Source organism: Bubalus bubalis, chromosome 7 (genome assembly GCF_019923935.1).
Source record: "Bubalus bubalis isolate 160015118507 breed Murrah chromosome 7, NDDB_SH_1, whole genome shotgun sequence".
NCBI lineage: Eukaryota > Metazoa > Chordata > Mammalia > Artiodactyla > Bovidae > Bubalus > Bubalus bubalis.
Window position 1 is genome coordinate 87,253,384 of NC_059163.1, and position 25,691 is coordinate 87,279,074.

General features: G+C 38.1%; 1 protein-coding gene across 15 annotated transcripts in view; it reads left to right on the forward strand.

Moving 5' to 3' along the window:
• Window positions 1-25,691, forward strand: part of CAMK2D (calcium/calmodulin dependent protein kinase II delta) — a 314,355-nt gene that overhangs the window by 154,833 nt on the left and 133,831 nt on the right. For all 15 annotated transcript variants that reach the window (XM_044946077.2, XM_044946075.2, XM_044946076.2 and 12 more), the window contains exon 4: window positions 4,637-4,691. In XM_044946077.2, coding sequence (XP_044802012.1) covers window positions 4,637-4,691 — 55 coding nt within the window. The remainder of the gene's footprint in view (window positions 1-4,636; window positions 4,692-25,691) is intronic.

The window sequence follows — 25,691 nt, forward strand, 5'->3', positions numbered from 1 at the left end:
TATGCAGATTTGCCTTCAGTTTTCTAGAAATGTTGCTTTTATTTTGCATTTGGTTTTCGGTGGTTCTTTGTTTTGTATTTGTGAAGTTGGCTGTCTAGAAATGACAAGCTTTGCCACAAGAGCCAAGAGTAATGGTTGAGCTGAAATTTCTTTCTAGAGTAGTGCCATTTGACTGTTATAATGTCTGAGACTAATAAATATGTTTTAAAATTAACAAATGAACTAAATATTGGCATCCCTGTTTTTGAGAGGGGCTTCCCTGATAGCTCAGTTGGTTAAGAATCCTCCTGCAGTGCAGGATACCTGGGTTTGATCCCTGGGTTGGGAAGATCCCCTGGAGAATGAAAAGGCTACCCACTCCAGTATTCTGGCCTGGATAATTCTATGGACTATACAGTTGGACAGAGTCACAGAGTTGGACACGGCTGAGCGATTTTGACTTCAGACTTTCAATTTTTTGAGAAGGCTTGGTGCCTTGCATGGCCGAACTTAGCTAATGCTTGCTCTAGTCATGAAATATATGTAATTAACTGCCAGTGAGACTATAAAAAGTACCTGACTTACAAGCTGTCATTTTTGCACCCCAGTATGTGAGACAAATCGACAACCTCAGTCCTCGCAACAGAGAAAACTAAAAATGCAGAACTCCCCTCATTTATAACCAGGACTGTTGCTCAGAACTGACAAACAGGAACTATGAGGATGCAATACAGTCTGTTCTGTATGAGTGACTCTCTTAGTATTATGATAACATTGCCCTACTGTGTTTAGTTTTAGGGATTTATAATATCATTCAAGAGAGAGAAGAAAAGTATTAGGCTTTGGGTCAGCTAAATTTGGAAACATTTTAGCCTCAGAAGCACCTTTTCCACCCTTATAGATCTACTTAATGCCTTAGAATTTAACTGTTTATCCTGGATAACTGTTACACTTGCTTTTACCTTTGAGCAAACTTCACCAAGGGTTCCCCAGGTGGCTCAGTGGTAAAGAATGCACCTGCCAGTGCAGGAGATGCAGGTTCAATCCCTGGGTCAGGAGGATCCCCTGGAGAAGGAAATGACAGCCCACTCCAGTATTCTTGCCTGGACTAAATGCACACACACACTCTCTCTCTGTCAAGGAAAGAAAGACTGCTGAAAGAATGATTATAACCTTTTTTCTCAAATGCTTTTCTCACTAACTTCTTTAGAATGTCTTTCTAAAGGCATCTTAGGGCTGACTGTAACTAGGTTAGCTGTGTGCACCCGTACGGGCCGCTTGTGGCGATAGCATAGAGCAGTCATAGCAAGAACCCGGGGCGGCCGTCCTCCCCGTGCGGCAGCTGCGGCGCTCTCGCGGCTGGCTCTGCCGTCTGGGTTGCCAGCCGTGGTGAACAGAGCATCCCATAATTCCTCTGGTGTGAAAAGGAATTGCGTTATTTATGTAAGCTTTTGTAAAGGTAAATACGATTTTCAACCCATGAGAAACTATTAAACTGGAAAAAAGGGTAAAAGAATGGATACTTTTGACCGACAGAGAAGGCTTGAGAGAAAGAGAGATGTCTGACTATGCAAAACACCATCTCCAGGCTCTCAAACATATCGTCAATAACAGGAGACTAATAGTTGAAGAGCTAAAAGTTTTAAAAGGAAGCAAACCCTTCCTCAAAGCAGTTGTACACGTATGACACATCCATGTGAAGACTGTATGACATAGTTTGGTTAATAAATGAAAATTGTAATTTCATTTCGGTATGTGTTTTTAGTTCTTTATTTTTAAAAGGCAGTGGAAGGAAGGAAGGAAAATCATAGGGAAGGAATAGAGAAAATGTGTATTTATCCCATGTAAAGATAATGCTAATTTTTTTTCCTGCTGTATCAATAGCAGAATTCATTCACAATTAATCTCACCTGGTCAAATGGCTGGTTAGAAATAGTAGAGATCATTTTAGAGTTGTGTAATGCAAAATGATTGAACTTCATCACATGGTTTATTTTTAACCCTTATCATATGCTTCCTGACAAAATGCTTTGGTGAAACTTGTTTTGACCCCACATAATGTAAGTTTGATGATCAGGCTTGAGCAACTCTTGACTTGTTCAAAAAGTGATTCATTTCCAAATGATAATTATATCCAGGTATTGTATTAATAAGGTAGTGGTAATCTAAGAAATTTTATTCCAGATATAACCAGAAATTAGTATTGCTTCTCCACTTGTACCTGAAACTTCTACCTCTGTAGCCATACCATTATTTGAACGTACACGTGGAACTCTGCTCAATGTTATATGACAGCCTGAATGGGAGGGAATTTGGGGGAGAATGGATCCATGTATGTGTATGGCTGACTCCCTTTGCTGTTTACCTGAAACTCTCACAACATTGTTAACTGGGCATACCCCAATACAAAATAAAAAAGTTTTTAAAAATTAAACATAAAAAGCCCACAGATTGTGTTATAGCCACTCAATGAGGTATCTATACAACTATGTCATATAAGAAAATCAGTGAGTTATCACCCATGGTGTGGCTTTCCTTACTGTGCTGAATGACTATGAGCAGAAGACTCATCATTGAGCCGAACTTTTGATTTTCTTTGGCAGAATAAATTTAAGCAAAGGTAGCAGGCAAATTAAAAACAGATGCCTGAGATGTAAGCACATAGCAGTCTTCATCTTTGTCACTCCGAATTTATGGATGCAGCATGTGATCTCTGATATTGCCAAATGGAAGGATACTTGTCACACAATTAAAGTTACAAGAGAATTGCACATTAGTTGTTTTGCTTCAGACATATATAGGTATACTGAGCTTTGATGATTTTGTTTTAGATATTTATAGGTATACTGAGCTTTGATGAAAATGTTTATCCAAAAAGAGGGAAGAATGCCTAGCATGTGACATAGTAAATGCTCAAAACCGATTTAATGAAAGACCATCCACTATTTGCCAAGTCTGTGTAGGATGCAAAGACTTCTAAAATATGGTTCCTGTTTGGTAGTGTTGATGAGAAGGAAATTCTGCATACTAAAGAAAGGACAGATATTCGAGTTTGTTAATAAAAATAAAATAGGCTGCATCCTTAAATTCAAAGGTGACACTATGAAAAACAAGGTAAGAGGGACGCTTCAGCATGTTTACATTCCATGTGCTCAAGAGACAAGTAGGTGAGCTGAGCTGCGCTGAAGTGGCCACACTCCAGGTGCCTGTCATATGGGCCCCCTTCTCATGTTCGTGATAATAGAAAATCCACATTGTACAAATGATAACCCACAATTATGGGTGAATAAATGCCTCTCTTTCTCTACTTTGGAGAAGTTTCTGGAGAGGAATTCAGAATAGACTTTAATAGTGGGCCAAGGATGATATCTTAAGGGGATGAAATTGGATTGTAAAGAATGGACATTCTACTGAGCCTGTGGGCTTGGGAGTTTCATGAGTACTACAGACTCCCTTTGTGGATTACTGTAGCTTGTGTGACAGTGTGTGTCCTAGTGAAACCACATTTTCCATATGGTGGTCATCACTGCACCAGGATCATACTAAGGACAAGTCACAATATTAATAGATGTTATGATCCTTTTGTGGTGACCTTTGAAAAGCATTGTGTCCTATGAGTTGGTTGCTTTTCCTGGCCTCTGTTGCTCCCAGTGAAAGCCAAGATACCCTAAGTGATTATATAAATAGGAAGAATTTACCATCTATGTAAATAATAGGGGGGGGGGGAATCAGGGGGCTTATCTGAAATAAATAGAAGGAAGAACAGTACAGGAGTTTTACATGTGTGGTTATCTTGCAGTAAACAATGAGCACATTTAAATTCAAAAGAGAAACTTTGGTTTCTCTCTGTTTAGCTCTCTGAAAAATTTAAAGTATTAATTTGAGGAACTAGTAGATTATCTTATTAAAAGTTCTAGCTGTACATTTTTTAAAAACTGTAAACTTTTCCTTTTGTATTAGAGTCTAGGCGATTACCAACGTTGTGGCAGTTTCAGGTGAACAGCGAAGGGACTCGACCATACATGTACATGTATCCATTCTCCCCCATCTAGCTTTACATTTTGACTGATGACTTGTTAAATGGATTTTGGTGACTTGACTTTAGAAGTAGCATAATAAAAAAAAAAAACTGTTTTGACAGGTTAGCTGGGGAGTGCTATATAGAAATTCCCCAGAAAAAAGGGTGAGCAGAGGCAAGGAGACCACTCACTAGTCTCCTGAAGACCCGAACTAGAATGATAGCAAAGGGAATGGCAAGGAAGAGGCTCTCAGAGGTCGAATGGCCTAAAGCTTGTTAACTTTGGACATACGGAGCTATAGCAATACATTTAATTTTCACATGGCAGTATGCAAATTATTTTACCTTTATTTAATATTCTCAACCTTTCTGTAAAGTGTAGGTATTGTTATCTTTGCAAGTTAATTAATTTGCTTAAGATCACACAGTTAATAATTATCAGAATCAGAACTTAAACCTAGGATCTGTGTGAACCCAAGCCCCGCTAATAAAGGATTCTGACTCATCAGAGGCTAAAATAGTGTTGCTCACATTGTAATCTAGGAGACAGATGCCTGTTCAATGCCTGGCTTAAAGTTGATTGTTGGCATACATGTAACACAAACTGTCTTCTCTTTTTCCTTTTTTCTTCTGTTTTAGTGCGACTTCATGACAGCATATCAGAAGAGGGCTTCCATTACTTGGTGTTTGATTTGTAAGTACAGCATACTTTGTGTTTGGTGTTTTTTTGCTATTTATTTGAAGATTTTGAGTTAAAGATCATTTTTTCTCCAAGTAGGAGTCCAAATTAATGACCTGATAATATTTTCAAATGTAATTCTTTTGAAAAAAGGTGAATACTCAGCATCGTTTATTTAAAATTTAAGTTAATCTTCCTAAGGGAAATAGTTAAGAGTGTTTCCTTTGGGATTGTTCACTGTGATCTCATAAGTAGTTTTCAGTTTACAATGTACAATGTAAACCGAGTGTACAATAAGGCACCTCAGTGTACATAAGCATAATTTTCCATTGAATTTTTAAAAGTATTTGTAACTATCTTACATAAAAAGAAGACTCAAGAACCCTTGAGGTGTGTTACTTCAGGGGTTCAACAACATCATCAAACTCCCATCTTTTACCCCAGCTCACTGTCTTTGTTCTCAGACTGGCATGGTTCAACTTACTACATGCAGACATGGTAATTTATACTGGAAGATATTGTCCTGTATTTTTTTTTTAAGAATGAACAATTCATCTAGTAAACCTTCCATTTTTCACCTCATAGGCCAGAACTAGGTCACATGCCTGCCCCACACCAGTCACTGGCAAGAAGAATGGAAACACCAAAATTTACTTACACTAAGAATTAGAGACCAAGGTTCTATCAATAAGAATAAAAGGAAAACCATGCTCTTGGGGAGCAGTCCATAGCATCCCACCTGGCTAAATGGGATATAGTGAGACAGGCCACACACAATACTTCTCGGGGTTAAATAAGAATACACTTTCTGAAAATCAAATTGATATTCCAAATCAAAAATGTCCATATTGTATAACTTAGTAATTTTGGTTCTTGGAACAATGTCCATGGAAACCGTTACTCTAAATTCAGATAAAGCTTGAAAGATGTTTATTGCATTGTTCTTTATAGGAGGCTGGAAGGAGGGGAAAGAAAACCAACTTAAAGATCCAATAATGGAGAATCAGTTTTCTTAATTACAGTGCATTCATATGATGGACTACTCTTGAGCATTTATTGTGATATTTGGGGAATAGATAAAAAAATATTATTTCATCTAAAATGTGTCTAATGACAGGTTAATAGTAGGTTTGGTTAATTCAGTCCTCCAATGATGTCTTTAAGAAACCAAGTTCATTCCATCTTTCAGTCTGTTCTTTGTAGTTTATGGGTTTATCCTCACTCTCAGATACCTCTTATGTTCTCACATTTGGTGCCTCATTTCAGCTATCATGGTGACTTGCAAAGGCAGGGGAAAAAAAGGAATATTAATCCCATTCATATATTTTTATTTATAGGGAAAACCTTTCCCAGCAGTCCCTCAGAAGATATCTTATAGTGCATTATTGTTTAGAATTGCTTCTGATGCACATATCTGAACCAAGTAGTAGTAAAGGGGATAGAATAACAGCAATTGGCATTGACCAACCATAAGTTCAGTCCATAGCAGGAAGGGAAGTCTTGCTTATTGGGGATAGAAAACCAGACATGTCTGCTGTTACTATGAAATGTGTTGCAATTATTCTTCAATGTTTAAAGTTTAAGAGGAGAGTTATCAACAATTCTCATGAAAATCCTTTTCCAGTAAGTGAGATTAATAAACTAGTTAAACACAATCCAGTAAGTAGCATCAAGCTTTAGAGACAATTGGAAAACAATAGTTAAAAGTATAGATGTTCAGTGAGTAAAAAGAGATTATAACAGATATAAATAAATAATCCTCTATTTGTGGTGGTATTCTAGGGAGAAGAAAAGTAGCTTTAGAAAAATGCACATTTAAAACATAGCTAAGAAAAGTATGATCTTAAAGATATCAATGAAATACTTATGGAAAAAAACTGGAAGTTACTTTGCCAATCAGTTCCAAGATAAAATAACTACTTAAATTCCTAAAGATGGAATGTTCTCCGTGTTTGTCCTTTTGATGATGGTTTTGGCAGTGTGGTACTTGTGCATACTTCCTGTGGAATGTCAGCTATTCAGGATCTAATGGGAAGTTCTATTTTTATAGGTGTGTTGAGGCTTCTTCTAGTGGAATACTTCTCCTTTTCTAAAAAGCAGAACAGAAAGGGCCATGAGTTCTTAGTTTCTTTTTGCTATTATTTACATTTTTTTATTCAAGTATCTGTCCTTAGTTTCCAACTACAAGGTATTAATAGTCAGTTTTGCAAACAGACTCAGGAATCAGTGGGAAAGGCCTTCATGAAAGTGAAGATACCTTCACAGCAAATACTGAACTGCTTTATTTTTTTAGAATCATATCCCTCAAGGTCTGTCCCTAGCTGGTTTTTAGGCACACCTCAGCAACTCCGGGTGGCAAGAGATGTGGGTTTATCTGAAATCTAAGGGAAGGTAAGACAGTGAAGTAATGGAGCTAGAACTCTAGTCCTCAGGGAGGGGCCTAAAAGCAGAGCCATCTGCCTTAGGAAATAGAGCAGATCCAGTCCATTTCTAGGACTGATGGCTAATAAGGCTTTGACAAGGGCAGTCATTTGAATATGACTTATATATTTCAGGAACTGCATGTCAGAAGAGATCTGTATTGTGTGTTTGGTGGGTGAATATACACAATGAAGTATAGAAACATCACACTCTTAGGTAAATATTGTAAGAGAATAATTAAATTAAGGCTTACTGGAAAGCCTGCTGACCCAGAATGGAAAGATTTAAGTTTCAGGCTCAGAGCTACCTGGGGCTAAACATTTTACATTCTTTTCTCTAAGCTTCATTTTTCTCAAATAGAATGAGGCCATGGGACCAGATGAAAAACTTGTTAGACGTTTAAGTTCTTTTCTATTCTATGAAGCCAGAATGCTTTTTGCATCCATTTGAGATTTCTGGTAGAATTAATGGAACTTCTGATGCCATTTTTAAATATTAGAAAGTTTCTTACGAGTCCTAACTATTGGAGAAAAATGATATCATTGTGTCTTTGAAAAGAACAATTTTTTTCCCCTAGCGAACACACATCTTCGTATGTGAAGTACTTTTTTCCCTCTGTTTTAAAGCATTTGTGTTTTTGTCCCCAGATAAGAAATTCTATTTATTAAATATGTGATAGATGCCTGCTAAGAGCAAGATACTTTGTCTAATGCTTTAGAGAGGAAGAAAGCAGTGTTTTTGAGCATTTTAAAATAAATGCCCCATTTAGATAAATTCAAAAAAAATACTCTGAGAGAATCTGCTGTGCCTCCTCCTCCTGCCCCATTTTATCATATATGTACTTGTCCGAAGTCCTGGTCAAATTGCATGTTTTGTGGTTGTTAGGAAAACGTGTATATTTTTCATTTTTACAAATTTCAAATTACAGTGCTAAAAATTTTCAAAATACACCCCGTATAGTGGGGAGCTGACGAACACTCCGTATGTAGTCACTCTACACCAGGCACTACAGGTGAGCTGGTTGGAGGGAAGGTAGATGACCACTTTTTGCCTTCGAGAAAACATAACTAAATATTCTAGCATTTTATCACATGCTAGAATCTTTTGGTTATATAACCAACAGGTCAGCAGAATTTACAACACACACACAAATATAACAAGTGTCATAGTGTCTGTTAAAACATCTGGTATATACTCCTAGTCACTTGGTCATTTTTATGGTAATTTGGTAAAATTCTATTATGCTGATAATACTCTCCAGTATTTCACAAGGTGTATGTTTTCCAATGAGTATTAATTCTTTTGGAAGGTGGAGGGCTAGTTTTAATTTTTTTTCTGAATTCCTTTTGTTTTTATTCACAGAAAATTTTATCTGCCTTAAAACCTACTAAGCATAATATTTCCTTTAATTTACATCTCTAGAACACTGTAGATAACAAACAATAGTAGCAAAATAATTTCACACTCAGACCAAAATGTGAAAGCAAACTATGGAAGACTATTTTCTGTTGTAAAACAGTACTTGAGAACAAGTCCCTAGGTTAAAGTCCTGTCAAGAGAAAGAAAATAAATCAATAATTATAGCATAGGATGCCTTGTGCCATGATATTGTGCTGCGTACACAGATTGAAGAAAAGAGTGAATGTGATGAACCCTGGTCTACTAACATCCAGGCAGACTATAGTAAGTCCCTGAAATGTGTAAGGTGTTGGTAGCAATAAAGTAAAAAGGTACTGTGGGCCCTCCATATCCTCAGGTTTGACATCCCAATATTCAACCAATCTTAGATCAAAAAAGCAAAACTTGAATTTATTGCAGCTGGCAACTATAAGTATTTGCATTTTATTAGGTATGATAAGTAATCAAGAGATGGTTTAAAGTATAATGGAGAATATATGTATAGTATGGCACTTCCCAGGTGGTGCTATTGGTACAGAATCCACCTGCCAATGCAGGAGACATAAGAGACATGGGTACACAAGAGACACAGGTTCAATCTCTGGGTTGGGAAGATCCCCTGGAGTAGGAAATGGCACCCTACTCCAGTGCTCTTGCCTGGAAAATTCCATGGATAGAGGAACCTGGCAGGCTACAGTCCATGGGCCGCAAACAATCAGATGTGACAGAGCATATGCATATAGTATGAGATCATTCTATATCGTTTTATGGGGGACTTCTCTGGTGGCTCAGATGGTGAAGAATCCGCCTGCAATTCAGGAGACCTGGGTTTGATCCCTGTGTTGGGAAGATCTCCTGGAGAAGGGTATGGCAACCCACTCCAGTATTCTTGTCTGGGAAATTTCCATGGACAGAGGAGCCTGGCAGGCTACAGTCCATGTGGTTGCAGAGTTGGACATGACTAAGCAACTAACAAAAGGAAAAGTAGGATACCATTTTATATAAGAGACTTGAGCATCCTCAGATTTTAGTATCTGCTGGGAATTCCCTGAGATCTTGAGGGATGACTGTAAAATCTGTCTGAAAATATTTTTTAGAACAAATTTGAGTCTGGAATTTTGCTTTTAGTTGGGAGTTTATATGTAAGAAACAGTCAGTCGACTTAAAATGGAGGGTATTTTAATGACAAAGAAACTCTGGATGCTGTAAGTTATTGCATGTCTTATTTGTTTTCAAAAACAGAATTGTGTTTAAATCAAAACATATTGGCTATTATTAAAATGAAATTTAATGTCCATTCCAGCAGAAAGCTATAATTCTAGAACTGTGGAAGTTCAGTGATGGGAAAATACAGCTTTAACAAGGTTATACTAAATAATTTCAGTGTTCTGTTTCTTGGACAATTAATAAAATGGTAATGATTCTGTTCCAAGCATACCCTGCTTTATTACTTTGCTTTATTGTGCTTCAAAGAAAGTGCATTTTTTACAAATTGAAGATTTATGTAGCCCTGCATCCAGCAAGTTTATCAGTCTCATTTTTTTCAAACATTTGTTTACTTTATATATCTGTGCCACATTTTGATAATTCTCACAATATTTCAAAACCCTCCACCAGCAAAAGAATTATGTCTTGATGAAGGCTCAGGTTAGCATTTTTAAGCAATAAAGTATTTTTTAATTAAGGTATGCTCTTTCTTTTAGGACATAATGCTATTGGACACTTAAAAGACTACAGGATAATACAAACGTAACTTTTACATGCACTAGGAAACCAAAAAACTCATGTGACTTGCTTTACTGTGATATTCGCATTATTGTGGTGGTCTGAAACAGAGCCTGCAGTATCTCAGGGGGTATGCCTGTGTATTTTTTGGGAAAAAACAAAAAACGTTTTAAATGACTGACATCCTGTACTTTGAATAGAAAGGGGTAGAGACACTCATATGCTTTTGATTCCTTTCTGAATAAAAGGTTAAAAACTAACACTCAACTTTTCTCATGTATTATGGTGCTGCTCCAAGGTGGCAAACTCAACCCTTTCACCACACATCATAATTCTTTAATGTTAACAGACACCGAGTTTGTGTGGGATAAGATGCAACCTCGTTTCATGAGTACTTTTTAGTTGACAATGTACAGGAGGAAGGAGGCTCTTCAAATGAATATCATCTGATGCTTCTTTAGAATTATTGTTAGGGATAATTGTGTTAAATTCCAAAGGACTAATCGCTGTTTCATTTCTTCACTTTAATTTTCATTCTTTAATGTAAATCTGGATTTTCTTGAGACTATATCAATTCCCATATTTGTCTTTATAAAGTAGGAGAAAACATTATGCAATTTGGGACTTTTGGAAACTTTTAACTATTACACTTTTAATAAGATATCTTTTTAGAGGAGTTTTGGGTTCAAAGCAAAGATGAGCAGAAGTTTCCGAAAATTCCCAAATACCTCTATCTCCAAACATGCATAACACTGTTGGCTTCCCACACACAGTGGTGTATTTGTTGCAGTTGGGGGCTCTACAGTGACCCATCATTATTGCCCGAAGTCCATAGCTTTCATTGGGGTTTACTCTTGGTATTGTACACTGACTGGGTTTTTTTGGTAGCTTAATCCAGAATAATTTCATTGTCTTAAAAATCCTCTGTGCTCCAACTATTCATGTCACCCTTCTCTCTGACTAGAAACAACTAATTGTTATATTGTCTCCATAGTTTTGCCTTATCTAGAAAGTCATGGTTGGAATCATATAGCATGTAACCTTTTCAGATAGGCTTCTTCCACTTAGCTGTATATATTTATGTTTCCTCCGTGTTTTTTCATGTCTTGACAGTTCGTATCTTTTTAGCACTGAATAATAATTCCAGCGATGAGCTGCAGTTTGTTTATCCAACTCCCTGCTGAAGGACATCTTGGTTGTTTCTGAGTTTTGGCAGTTATGAATAAAGTTGCTGTAAACATCCATGTGCAGGTTTTCGTGTAGACTTAAGTTTTCAGCTCCTTTGGGTAAATACCAAGGAAAACAATTACTGGATTATATGGTGAGAGTATGTTTCAGTTCAGTTCAGTCACTCAGTCATGTCCGACTCTTTGCGACCCCATGAATCGCAGCACGCCAGGCCTCCCTGTCCATCACCAACTCCCGGAGGTCACCCAGACTCACGTCCATCGAGTCAGTGATGCCATCCAGCCATCTCATCCTCTGTCGTCCCCTTCTCCTCCTGCCCCCAATCCCTCCCAGCATCAGAGTCTTTTCCAGAGTCAACTCTTAGCATGAGGTGGCCAAAGTACTGGAGTTTCAGCTTCAGCATCATGCCTTCCAAAGAAATCCCAGGGCTGATCTCCTTCAGAATGGACTGGTTGGATCTCCTTGCAGTCCAAGGGACTCTCAAGAGTCTTCTCCAACACCACAGTTCAAAAGCATCAATTCTTCAGCGCTCAGCCTTCTTCACTATCCAACTCTCACATCCATACATGAACACTGGAAAAACCATAGTCTTGACTAGACGGACCTTTGTTGCCAAAGTAATGTCTCTGCTTTTGAATATGCTATCTAGGTTGGTCATAACTTTCCTTCCAAGGAGTAAGCTTCTTTTAATTTCATGGCTGCAGTCACCATCTGCAGTGATTTTGGAGCCCCAAAAAATAAAGTCTGACACTGTTTCCACTGTTTCCCCATCTATTTCCCATGAAGTGATGGGACCAGATGCCATGAATCTTCGTTTTCTGAATGTTGAGCTTTAAGCCAACTTTTTCACTCTCCACTTTCACTTTCATCAAGAGGCTTTTTAGTTCCTCTTCACTGTCTGCCATAAGGGTGGTGTCATCTGCATATCTGAGGTTATTGATATTTGAGTTTTTATCAATATTTTATCAAAAATATTGATATTTCTCCCAGCAACCTTGATTCCAGCTTGTGTTTCTTCCAGTCCAGCGTTTCTCATGATGTGCTCTTCATATAAGTTAAATAAGCAGGGTGACAATATACAGCCTTGACGTACTCCTTTTCCTATTTGGAACCAGTCCGTTGTTCCATGTCCAGTTCTAACTGTTGCTTCCTGACCTGCATACAGATTTCTCAAGAGGCAGGTCAGGTGGTCTGGTATTCCCATCTCTTTCAGAATTTTCCAGAGTTTATTGTGATCCACACAGTCAAAGGCTTTACAAAACTGCCAAACTGTCTTTTAAAGTGGATGTATCATTTTGATTGGAGAAGGAAATGTCAACCCACTCCAGTATTCTTGCCTAGAGAATCCTGTGGACAGAGGAGCCTGGTGGGCTGCCATCTATGGGGTCACACAGAGTCAGATATGACTGAAGCGACTTAGCATGCATGCATGCATTGGAGAAGGAAATGGCAACCCACTCCAGTATTCTTGTCTGGAGAATCCCAGGGACAGAGGAGCCTGGTGGGCTGCCGTCTGTGGGGTCACACCAAATCGGACACCACTGAAGCGACTTAGCAGCAGCAGCAGCAGCATTATTTTGCATTCCCATCAGCAATGAATGAAGAGTTCCTGTTGCTCCATATCCTGCTAGAACTTAATGTTGTCAGTGTTTTGGACTTTTGTCACACTAATGGATGTGTAGTGATTATCTTGTTTTAATTTGCAAATGCCTAGTGACATGTGGTGTGGAGCATCTTTTCATATGCTTATTTTCCATCTGCATATCTTCTTTGGTGAGGTATCCTTCAGATCTTTTGCCAATTTTTAAGTCAGATTGTTCATTTTCTTATTGTTCAGTTTTAAGAATTCTTGGTGTAGTTGGATAACTGTTCTTCATCAGATGTTTTTGTAAATATTTTTCCCAGTCTATAACTTGTCTTCTCATTTCTTGACAGTGTCTTCTGCAGAGCAGAATTTTAAAATTTTTAATCAAGTTCACCTTATCGATTGTTTCTCTCATGGATCATGCCTTTGATGTTGTATCTAAAAGCCATCCCCATATCTAAGGTCAGCCAGATAGTCTATGTTATCTTCCAGGATTTTTATAGTTCTGTTTATATATTTAGTTTTACATTTAGGTCTGTGACTCATTTTGAGTTAATTTTTGTGAAGGATGTAAGGTCTAGATTTAGGTTTTTCTTTCTTCTTTTTTTTTAATATGTGTCTGTTCCAGCATCATTTGTTCAGGAGTCTCTTTTCTCTAATATATTGCCTTTGCTCTTTTGTCAAAGATGAGAGACTACATTTATATTTGTTCATTTCTGGGCTTTATTTTCTTGTAATCTGTGCTTATTCTTTCATTAATACCACACTTTCTTTATTCGGATGTAGCTTTATTGTAAGTCTTCAAGTCGGTGGTGTGAGTCCGTCATTGTTCTCTTTAAATATTACATTGATTATGCTTGGTCTTTTGGCTCTCCACATAAACTTTAAAATCAGGTTTTTGATACCACAAAAGGACTTGCTGGATTTTGATTGGGATTATGTTGATTAAGTTGGGAAAAACTGTCATCTTGACCTCCTACTCATCTACAAGGAATATCTCTTCATTTATTTAGTTATTTTTTTCTTTATCAGAGTTTTGTAGTTTCCTTATAAAAATCTTTTACATATTTTGTTAGACTTATACCTAAGTATTTCACTTTTAGGGAGTATAATATAAATGGTAAAGTGTTTTTAATATAAATTTCACTTGGTCATTTCTGGCCCATAGGAAAGCTATAGATTTTTGCATGTTAACCTTTTATCCTGCTTATATTAGTTCAGGAATTTTGTTGTCAATTCTTTAGGGTTTTTCTCCATAGACAATCATGTCTTCTATGAATAAAGACCATTTTATTTCTTCCTTCCCAGTTTGTATACCATTTGTTTCCTTTTCTTATCTGATTACATTAGCGAGGACTTCTACTCTGATGTCAGAAAGGGATGATGAAAGAGGACATCTTTGCCTTGTTCCTGATCTTAGTGGAAAAATTTCATGTTTCTCACGGTTAAATATGATGTTAGCTTGTGGAATGAGGTTTGTGACATTGTACAGGAGACAGGGATCAAGACCATTCCCATAGAAAAGAAATGCAAAAAAGCAAAATGGCTGTCTGGGGAGGCCTTACAAATAGCTGTGAAAAGAAGAGAAGCGAAAAGCAAAGGAGAAAAGGAAAGATATAAACATCTGAATGCAGAATCCAAAGAATAGCAAGAAGAGATAAAAAAGGCTTCTTCAGCGATCAATGCAAAGAAATAGAGGAAAACAACAGAATGGGAAAGACTAGGGATCTCTTCAAGAAAATCCGAGATATCAAAGGAACATGTCATGCAAAGATGAGCTCGATAAAGGACAGAAATGGTTTGGACCTAACAGAAGCAGAAGATATTAAGAAGAGGTGGCAAGAATACACAGAAGAACTGTACAAAAAAGATCTTCACGACCCAGATAATCACGATGGTGTGATCACTGACCTAGAGCCAGACATCCTGGAATGTGAAGTCAAGTGGGCCTTAGAAAGCATCACTACGAATAAAGCTAGTGGAGGTGATGGAATTCCAGTTGAGCTATTCCAAATCCTGAAAGATGATGCTGTGAAAGTGCTGCACTCAATATGCCAGCAAGTTTGGAAAACTCAGCAGTGGCCACAGAACTGGAAAAGGTCAGTTTTCATGCCAATCCCAAAGAAAGGCAATGCCAAAGAATGCTCAAACTACCACACAATGGCACTCATCTCACACGCTAGTAAAGTAATGCTCAAAATTCTCCAAGCCAGGCTTTAGCAATGTGTGAACCGTGAACTTCCAAATGTTCAAGCTGGTTTTAGAAAAGGCAGAGGAACCGGAGATCAAATTGCCAACATCCACTGGATCATAGAAAAAGCAAGAGAGTTCCAGAAAAACATCTATTTCTGCTTTATGACTATGCCAAAGCCTTTGACTGTGTGGATCACAATCAACTGTGGAAAATTCTGAAAGAGATGGGAATACCAGACCACCTGATCTGCCTCTTGTGAAATGTGTATGCAGATCAGGAAGCAACAGTTAGAACTGGACATGGAACAACAGACTGGTTCCAAATAGGAAAAGGAGTTCATCAAGGCTGTATATTGTCACCCTGTTTATTTAACTTATATGCAGAGTACATCATGAGAAACGCTGGACTGGAAGAAACACAAGCTGGAATCAAGATTGCCGGGAGAAATATCAATAACCTCAGATATGCAGATGACACCACCCTTATGGCAGAAAGTGAAGAGGAACTCAAAAGCCTCTTGATGAAAGTGAAAGTGGAGAGTGAAAAAGTTGGCTTAAAGCTCAACATTCAGAAAACAAAGATCATGGCATCTGGTCCCATCACTTCATGGGAAATAGATGGGGAAACAGTGGAAACAGTGTCAGACTTTATTTTTCTGGGCTCCAAAATCCCTGCAGATGGTGACTGCAGCCATGAAATTAAAAGACGCTTACTCCTTGGAAGGAAAGTTATGACCAACCTAGATAGCATATTCAAAAGCAGAGACATTACTTTGGCAACGAAGTTTCGTCTAGTCAAGGCTACGGTTTTTTCCTGTGGTCATGTATGGATGTGAGAGTTGGACTGTGAAGAAGGCTGAGCGCCGAAGAATTGATGCTTTTGAACTGTGGTGTTGGAGAAGACTCTTGAGAGTCCCTTGGACTGTAAGGAGATCCAACCAGTCCATTCTGAAGGAGATCAGCCCTGGGATTTCTTTGGAAGGAATGATGCTAAAGCTGAAACTCCAGTACTTTGGCCACCTCATGCTAAGAGTTGACTCATTGGAAAAGACTCTGATGCTGGGAGGGATTGGGGGCAGGAGGAGAAGGGGACGACAGAGGATGAGATGGCTGGATGGCATCACTGACTCGATGGACATGAGTCTGGGTGACCTCCGGGAGTTGGTGATGGACAGGGAGGCCTGGCGTGCTGCGATTCATGGGGTCGCATAGAGTCGGACATGACTGAGCGACTGATCTGATATGATCTGATCTGTGGTATTTTTAAAATGTTTTTTATGAAGTTGGGGAACTGTTGCTAGTTTACTAATAATTACTGTCATGAATGGATGCTGAATTTTGTTGGATGCTTTTTCTGTATCAACTGATATGATTATGTGATTTTGCTGTTCTTGCCTGTTGATGTGATTGATGGTTAACATTAATTTTTGAATGTTAAACCAGCCTTGCATATTTGAAATAAATTTCTTTTGCTTGTGGTGAATAATTCTTTTTATTCATTGTTGTATTCAGTTTGTTAATATTTTGTTGAGGATCTTTATATCTGTGTTCATGAGAGATATCGGTCTAAATTTTCCCTCCTTGTAGAAGTTTTATCTGATTTTGATATTTAAAGTAATGGTGGCCTAATAGAATGTGCTGCAATGTGTTCACTCTGCTTCTGTTTTCTGGAACAAATTGTAAAGAAGTGGTTTCATTTCTTCCTTTAAGTGTTTGGTACAACTTAGCAGTGAATCCATCTGCTTTCTGTTTTGGAAGGTTATTAATTATTAATTCAATTTCCTTATTAGATAGGACTATTCAGATTGTCTATTGTCTATTTCTTCTTGTGCACGTTTGGCTGATTGTGTCTTTCAAAGAATTGATCATTTCATCTGCGTTATTGAATATGTGGGCGTAGAGTTACTCATAATATTCCTTTATTATTCTTTTAATATCTGTGATATCTATAATAATGTCTGCTCCTTCATTTCTCATATTAATAATTTATGTCTTCTCTCTTTTTATCATAGTAAATTTATCTGTTGAATTGATCTTTTCAAAGAACTTTTTTGCTATTGTTGATTTCTTCTGTTGAATTCTTACTTTCAATTCTATTGATTTCTGCTCCAATTTTTATTATTACTTCATCTTACTTTGGATTTAATTTGCTCTTCTTTGTCTTATTTCCTAGTGGAAGCTTAGAGTATTAATTTTATGTCTTCCTTTCTAAAGTTGCATTCAGTGTTATAAATTTCCCTATATATAGTTAATCCCACAAATTTTGATAAGTTCTATATTTCATTTGCATTTAATTCAAAATATTTTAAATCCTGTCTTGTGATTTCTTCTTTAACTTAGGTGTTTTTTAATCTCCTAGTATTTGGATCTTTCAGTTTTCTTTCTGTTACTGTTTTCTAGTTTAATTCCCTGTACTCTGAGAACAGACCTTGTGTGATTACTAACCTTCTAAACTTGTTAAGGTGTGTTTTATGACCCAGGATGTCATCTGTCTTGGTGAATGTTCCATATGGGCTGGAAAAGAATGTGTATTATACTGTTGTTAGATGAAGTAGTCTATACATCTCAATTATATCCAGTTGATTTATGGTGCTCTTGAGTTCAGCTATGTTCTTAATGATTTTCTGTCTGCTGGGTCAGTCCATTTCTGATAGACGGGTGTTAAAATCTCCAACTGCAGTAGTGGATTCACCAGTTTTTTCTTACAGTTCTATCAGTGTTTGTCAAAAGCTAAGAGAATTCAGCACCACCAAACCAGCCTTACAACAAAAGCTAAAAGAACTTCTCTAGCAGGACAAAATAAGAGAAGAAAAGACCCGCAAAAACAAATCCTAAATGATTAAGAAAATGGCAGTAGAAACATATATGTCAATAACTACTTTAAATGTAAATGGATTAAAAGCCCCAACCAAAAGATGCAGATACAGAGACGAGACCTGTGTATATGCTGCCTACAGGTGACACACTTCAAACCTAAGGACACATACATGCTGAAGGTTCAGCTCAGTCAGTTCAGTCTCTCAGTCGTGTCCCACTCTTTGCTATCCCGTGAACTGCAGCACGCCAGGCCTCCCTGTCCATTGCCAACTCCCAGAGTCTACTCAAACTCATGTCCATTGAGTTGGTGATGCCATCCAACCATCTCATCCTCTGTTGTCCCCTTCTCCTCCTGCCCTCAATCTTTCCCAGCATCAGGGTCTTTTCAAATGAGTCAGCTCTTTGCATCAGGTGGCCAAAGTATTGGAGTTTCAGCTTCCACATCAGTCCTTCCAATGAATATTCAGGACTGATTTCCTTTAGGATTGACTGGTTGGATTGCCTTGCAAAGTTAAGGGATGGAAAAAGATATTCCATGCAAATGGAAAGCAAAAGAAAGCAGGAGTAGTAATACTCATGTAAGTGTTTGTCATATATTTTGGTGTTGTATTGTTAGGCATATGCACATTAAGAATTGTTACATATTCTTGGAATGTTGACCCCTTTGTCATTAAGTGATGCCCCTCTTTTTCTCTGATAATTTTTCTTGCCTGGAAGTCTACTCTAATATTGATATAAATATTCTCACTTTCTTTTGCGTAGTGTTAGTAGGACATATAATTCTCCATTGTTTTAGTCTTATTAATCTGTATGTGTCTTTATAATCATTGTGAATTGCTTACTGACTGTGGATATTTGTGCCTTTTTTTGATCCACTCTGACAGTCTCTTTTCATGTATTTGGAAAGTGATTATTGATATATTTGAATTAATATGTACCATATTGGTTACTGTTCCTTCCCATATTCTTACTGTTATCCTCCACATTTTTTTCTTCTTTTGGAAGTTTCTATTGTCATTTCCCCAAACAGAGATTCTATCCTCAACTGGGTCCAGTTTACTAATGAGTTCATCAGTAGTATTCTTCATTATTGTTACAATGTTTTCTTTTTTATCCTGGTGTTTCTTTTTTGTTCTCAGAATTTTCATCTCTCTGCTTACATTACCCATACATTCTTGCATGTTGTCTACTTTTTTCCATTAATGTCTTTAACCTATGAATCATAGTTTTTAAAATTTCTGGTTTTTTAATTCTAACATTCCTGCCACATCTGATTTTGGGTCTGATTCTTGTTAAGTTTCTTGCATGTGTGCATGTTTAGTTGCTCAGTCATGTCCAACTCTTAATTAGCAACCCATGGATTGTAGCCTACCAGTTTCCTCTGTCCATGGGATTCTCCAGGCAAGAATACTGGGGTGGGTAGCCATTCCCTCCTCCAGCAGATCTTCCTGACCCAGGGATTGCACCTGGGTCTCCTGCATTGCAAGCTGATTCTTTTTTTATTTAATTTTATTTTTTTTAATTGATTAATTTATTTATTTTACTTTACAATATTGTATTGGTTTTGCCATACATTGACATGAATCCGCCACGGGTTTATACGTGTTCCCCATCCTGAACCTGCTTCCCACCTCCCTCCCCATCCCATCCCTCTGGGTCATCCCAGTGCACGAGCCCTGAGCACCCTGTATCATGCATCAAACCTGGACTGGTGATTCGTTTCACATATGATATTTTACATGTTTCAGTGCCATTCTCCCATATCATCCCACCCTCGCCCTCTCCCAAAGAGTCCAAAAGACTGTTCAATACATCTGTGTCTCTTTTACTGTCTCGCATACAGGGTTATAGTTACCTTCTTTCTAAAGTCCATATATATGCGTTAGTATACTGTATTGGTGTTTTTCTTTCTGGCTTACTTCACTCTGTGTAATAGGCTCCAGTTTCATCCACCTCATTACAACTGATTCAAATGCATTCTTTTTAATGACTGAGTAATACTCCATTGTGTATATGTACCACAGCTTTCTTATCCATTCATCTGCTGATGGACATCTAGGTTGCTTCCATGTCCTGGCTATTATAAACAGTGCTGCAATGAACATTGGGGTACACGTGTCTGTTTCCCTTCTGGTTTCCTCAGTGTGTATGCCCAGCAGTGGGATTGCTGGGTCATAAGGCAGTTCTATTTCTAGTTTTTAAAGGAATCTCCACACTGTTCTCCATAGTGGTTGTACTAGTTTGCATTCCCACCAACAGTGTAAGAGGGTTCCATTTTCTCCACACCCTCTTCAACATTTATTGCTTGTAGACTTTTGGATAGCAGCCATTCTGACTGGCGTGAAATGGTACCTCATTGTGGTTTTGATTTGCATTTCTCTGATAATGAGTGATGTTGAGCATCTTTTCATGTGTTTGTTAGCCATCTGTATGTCTTCTTTGGAGAAATGCCTGTTTAGTTCTTTGGCCCACTTTTTGATTAGGTCTTTTATTTTTCTGTAATTGAGCTGCAGGAATTGCTGCAAGCTGATTCTTTACCATCTGAGCTACTGGGGAAGTTTCTTAAAGTGTGCTTTTTGCCTTTTGGTATGTCTTGTAATTTTTTGTTGGAAGATGGATGTGATGTACTAAGTAAAAGGAATTGTGGTTAGTGGACCTTTAGTAATGTATTGGTAAGGTGTTGGGGGAGGGGAAGCGTTCTATAGTCCTGTGATTAGGTCTTAGTCTTTGGTGAGCCTTATCTCTTAGACTGTTAATTTCACCAGTGCTTCTAGGTTTTATTTACTCCCCCCTACCCTTTCAGGTGAACAAAATGGCTAGAGAATGCTGGAGTTGAATGTTTGCCTTCTTCCATTTGCATTGCTCCCTGAGTCAGTCAGACTCTGGTAAGACTTCCTCATTCAGTTCAGTCAGTTCAGTGTTGCTCAGTCACATCCAACTCTTTGTGACCCCATGGACTGCAGCACACCAGGCTTCCCTCACCAACTCCATCACTAACTCCCAGAGCTTGCTCAGACTCACGTCCATCAAGTCGGTGATGCCATCCTATCTTCTCATCTTCTTGTCCCCTTCTCCTCTGGCCTTCGATCTTTCCCAGCATCAGGGTCTTTTCAAATGAGTCAGTTCTTCACATCAGGTGGCCAAAGTATTGAAGCTTCAACTTCAGCATCAGTCCTTCCAATGAGTATTAAGGACTGATTTCTTTTAGGATTAACTGGTTTGATCTCCTTGCAGTCCAAGGGATTCTTTTCCAACACCAGAGTTCAAAAGCATCAATTCTTTGGCACTCAGCCTTCATTAACAGTCCAACTCTCACATCCATACATGACTATTGGAAAAACAATAGCTTTGACTAGATGGATATTTGTCGGCAAAATAATGTCTCTGCTTTTTAATATGCTGTCTGAGTTCTCATAGCTTTTCTTCCAAGGGGCAAGCATCTTTTAATTTCATGGCTGCAGTCACCATCTGCAGTGATTTTGGAGTCCAAGAAAATTAAGGCAGCCCTTATTGAAAAGAACAGAATGCTCTGCCATATTTCAAAATGGCTCCTTTTTCCATCTCCCTGCTGGAAGCACAGGAAGATTTTTCCTCTAGTATTCACTGTGACGACCTGATAGAACTCCTGGAAGTCCGCCTTTCAATAACCGGGGGCCTCCCATGACCAGATGCCCCTGGGATTTTATCTTCCAGGCTCGTCCACCCTGAGCCATCAGCATTTTGTCGATAATAGTTCAGATTTTCCTACTCTGACACTGGTTCCTACAGAGGTTCCTGTTTCAGTAAGTTGTGATTTTCTGTATGTGCCTGTCAGTTTCTTCAGTTTTGGGGCTAGCAGTCTGCCTTGTGACCTTATTTGACAGGTCTATGAAGCATTGTTAATTTTTTTAGTTTTTGTAACTTTTTACTTGTTTTCAGAACAAAGTGACAACTTCTGAGTTCCTTACATGCCAGACCAGAAACCAGAAAACCCTACACTTTAAAAACAAAATCTTGAATATTATAAAATTAATTAAAAACTCCTAAATTGTTTGGAATTGAAATGACAAGCAAGGCATAGTCATTTATCAGCTGGAGGTCAGAAATCAAGGCTAGAAATTAAATTTTTTAGACGTGTTTTAAGATTTTTAGAGGTCTGAGCTATGTGTTTCTCATATGCTATAAGCCACCAAGATTTATTATTTATTGATAGAATAAACAGCTGAAAATTATTCTTAATCACACTTCATTGGAAATTGTTGCCAAAGTCATTAAAGAGATTTACTGCCTTTTTTTTCATCCAGATTTTGAAAGCACAGTTTTCTCAAAAAGTTTGTTAAACAAAAATCTTGGATGCTTATTAAAGTGTTGCCTTCTTAATAAATGCCCTTCAGCTCCTGAGTCAGATGCTTCTCCTTGAACAAAGCTGGAATTGCTATCTTGGGTATTAATTGTCATTTTAGAGACAGCATCTCTGGACTGTCGGTGACATTCTGCTACGTAAGAGAATCTGGAAAAGTTACAATTTAAAAGATGTTGGACTAAGTTTAGCAGTCAGCTTCTTCAGGATGTGATGATATTTTCTGCCATGCTCTCATCCATTCTGTATCCCAGCCTGGACTTTGTAGGCAGGAAGCCCAGGCCCCATTTGATCCCTGCTTGCTTTTCACTTCTTGAGACACCCAGGCATGGCAGGTGCTGCTGTTGGCTTGCTGTTAGTTTCCCCCCAAGCTTCAGCACATTACACATTTTCTGTAAATAGATTTGCTATTATCATACATTTGTCCAATGACTAGAATACTGATTGGGTGCTAATTATATGCCAAACACTTTGCTAAATACTAGAGTTAAAACCATGAATAAGACATAGTCCCTGCCCACTAGGAGCTTAGAGCCTAATGAGGAAGAGAGGCAGTAAACTACCATGAGCCCTGAGATGCAGTGAGCTCATAGGAAAGAGTGGTGCCTGATGATCGCAGGGATGAGGGGAGGTGACTGTGCTGAGACTTACAGGGTAAGGAGAATTTAGTCAGCCACAGCCTCTCTCTCCTTTCTGCAGTGTCAAGAGGAATGGCATGTGCAGTGCCCCAGAGGAAAGAGACTGTAGACAGTTGTAGACGTGTGCCTCAGGCTGGATGAGCCATTGATTTGAGGGGAGAAAGCACCATGAGGCTGTGAGACTCAAGAAACAGGCAGGGGCCAGTTCTCAAAGCCTGTTCCTCGTTTTCATTCCTTGAACTAAAACCTGATTTCTAGAAGGGAGAATGAAGGGGAATGATATAATGAGGTATTTTAGGAAAGTCATCCCAGATACAAGTAGGAAAACACTAACATCCTAACATGAGATACTAGTTTCTGGAGCTAAGCAGTGCAGTGGGAATGCAGAACGTGGATAGCTGCTTTGCGTGCAATTTAAGAGAGAGAAGTAATATATGGTGATTAATTGGACCTGAATCTCTTCTGTTGAAGCCTACTGTTGGTTTGAAAATTCCATTTCTAAAATAATTACAGTAATCTGATTAGAGAAAAGGATATTTTAATCTCTTTAATGCATTGACTGGCTAATTGATAGCTGTATAATTGAGAACAGTTAAAACAATGACCACCTGACCTGCCTCTTGAGAAACCTATAAGCAGATCAGGAAGCAACAGTTAGAACTGGACATGGAACAACAAACTGGTTCCAAATAGGAAGAGTAGTACGTCAAGGCTGTATATTGTCATCCTGCTTATTTAACTTATATGCAGAGCACATCATGAGAAATGCTGGGCTGGAAAAAGCACAAGCTGGAATCAAGATTGCTGGGAGAAATATCAATAACCTCAGATATGCAGATGACACCACCCTTATGGCAGAAAGTGAAGAGGAACTAAAAGCCTCTTGATGAAAGTGAAAGTGGAGAGTGAAAAAGTTGGCTTAAAGCTCAACATTCAGAAAACGAAGATCATGGCATCTGGTCCCATCACTTCGTGGGAAATAGATGGGGAAACAGTGGAAACACTGTCAGACTTTATTTTTTGGGGCTCCAAAAGCACTGCAGATGGTGACTGCAGCCATGAAATTAAAAGACGCTTACTCCTTGGAAGGAAAGTTATGACCAACCTAGACAGCATATTGAAAAGCAGAGACATTACTTTGCCAATAAAGGTCTGTCTAGTCAAGGCTGTGGTTTTTCCATTGGTGATGTATGAATGTGAGAGTTGGACTGTGAAGAAAGCTGAGCGCTGAAGAATTGATGCTTTTGAACTGTGGTGTTGGAGAAGACTCTTGAGAGTCCCTTGGACTGCAAGGAGATCCAACCAGTCCATTCTAAAGGAGATCAGCCCTGGCATTTCTTTGGAAGGAATGATGCTAAAGCTGAAACTCTAATACTTTGGCCATCTCATGTGAAGAGTTGACTCATTGGAAAAAACTCTGATGCTGGGAGGGATTGGGGGCAGGAGGAGAAGGGGACGACAGAGGATGAGATGGCTGGATGGAATCACCGACTTGATGGACATGAGTTTGGGTGAACTCCGGGAGTTGGTGAAGACAGGGAGGCCTGGCAAGCTGCAGTTCATGGGGTCGCAAAGAGCTGGACACGACTGAGTGACTGAACTGAAAACAATGACGTTCTGTTAAAAGACACTTAGCAGACTCAGAAATAATTACCAGATCAGTGTTTTGGAATTTTGACTATGTGAATAAAATAAGTAAAACATCTAAAAGTATGTAACTTTTGACAAACAAGCACATTTTGAAGGAAAAAAATCCTGTCTTTACCAACCAAAGCAAGGATATAGACAGTACTGAAACATAGTAGGGACTCAGTAAATATTTATTGGATAAATGACTTGAATATTTGACATTTTAAGTAAGTAAAAAATATAGAAGCAATTATCAAATATGTCAGTTTCAGTTGCATATATTCATTCTTGATGTATACGTATATACTGGGTTGTACCAGTTCTGTGAGGGGATCAGGGCAGGTATCTACTTGAACAGAGTTACTCTTTCTCAGTAGTCTGGATAAAACTTACATAAATTATCAGTTTGCTAATTGATTTAATTTAGAAAAGTAGAACTGCAATATTTTAAATGGCCACTCATGATTTAGTAATAATTCTGTGGATAACATGTGACTAATAATATAATTTCAGTATGAGTATTTAAACATTTATTATGTCTGTGTATCTGTCTGTCTGTCTTTCAGCCGACCGTTCTTCCTGTTTCACCACCAAACTCTAGCCATCCAGCAAGCCATTTTTTTGTGTGCGTCTGTTATGTACAGTATGTGTTTCGTATGTGTTGGTGTGGCTCTCAATTTAAGATGTTGGCAGACAAGAATAATCGTTTCAAGGAAGATGTCTCTTTTGTTTAAAAAAAAAAAATTTGAGTGAGAAATAGGAGTCTGATTTTTCACAAATGCTTTTGAATTTTTTGAATTCCAAATCAGTAACCTGACAATTAGGGCCATTATTGAACCCTCAAAAAAAAAAAAAAACCTTCTTCAACATAAATTTTGATGAAAATTATAATAATTCATGATCTTGTTCATTTTTCTTCTTTGCTCTTTTAGTGTAGTGATAGAAGGGTTTTTGAAAAGTTTTATATATGGATTTAATATCTTGAATTACGATTTTTTATCCATTGACTTTCACTGTAATTTCTCAAGTGACTTACTAAAAAGGAAAGTATGGAATCAGATCTTAACTGATTTATTAAATAT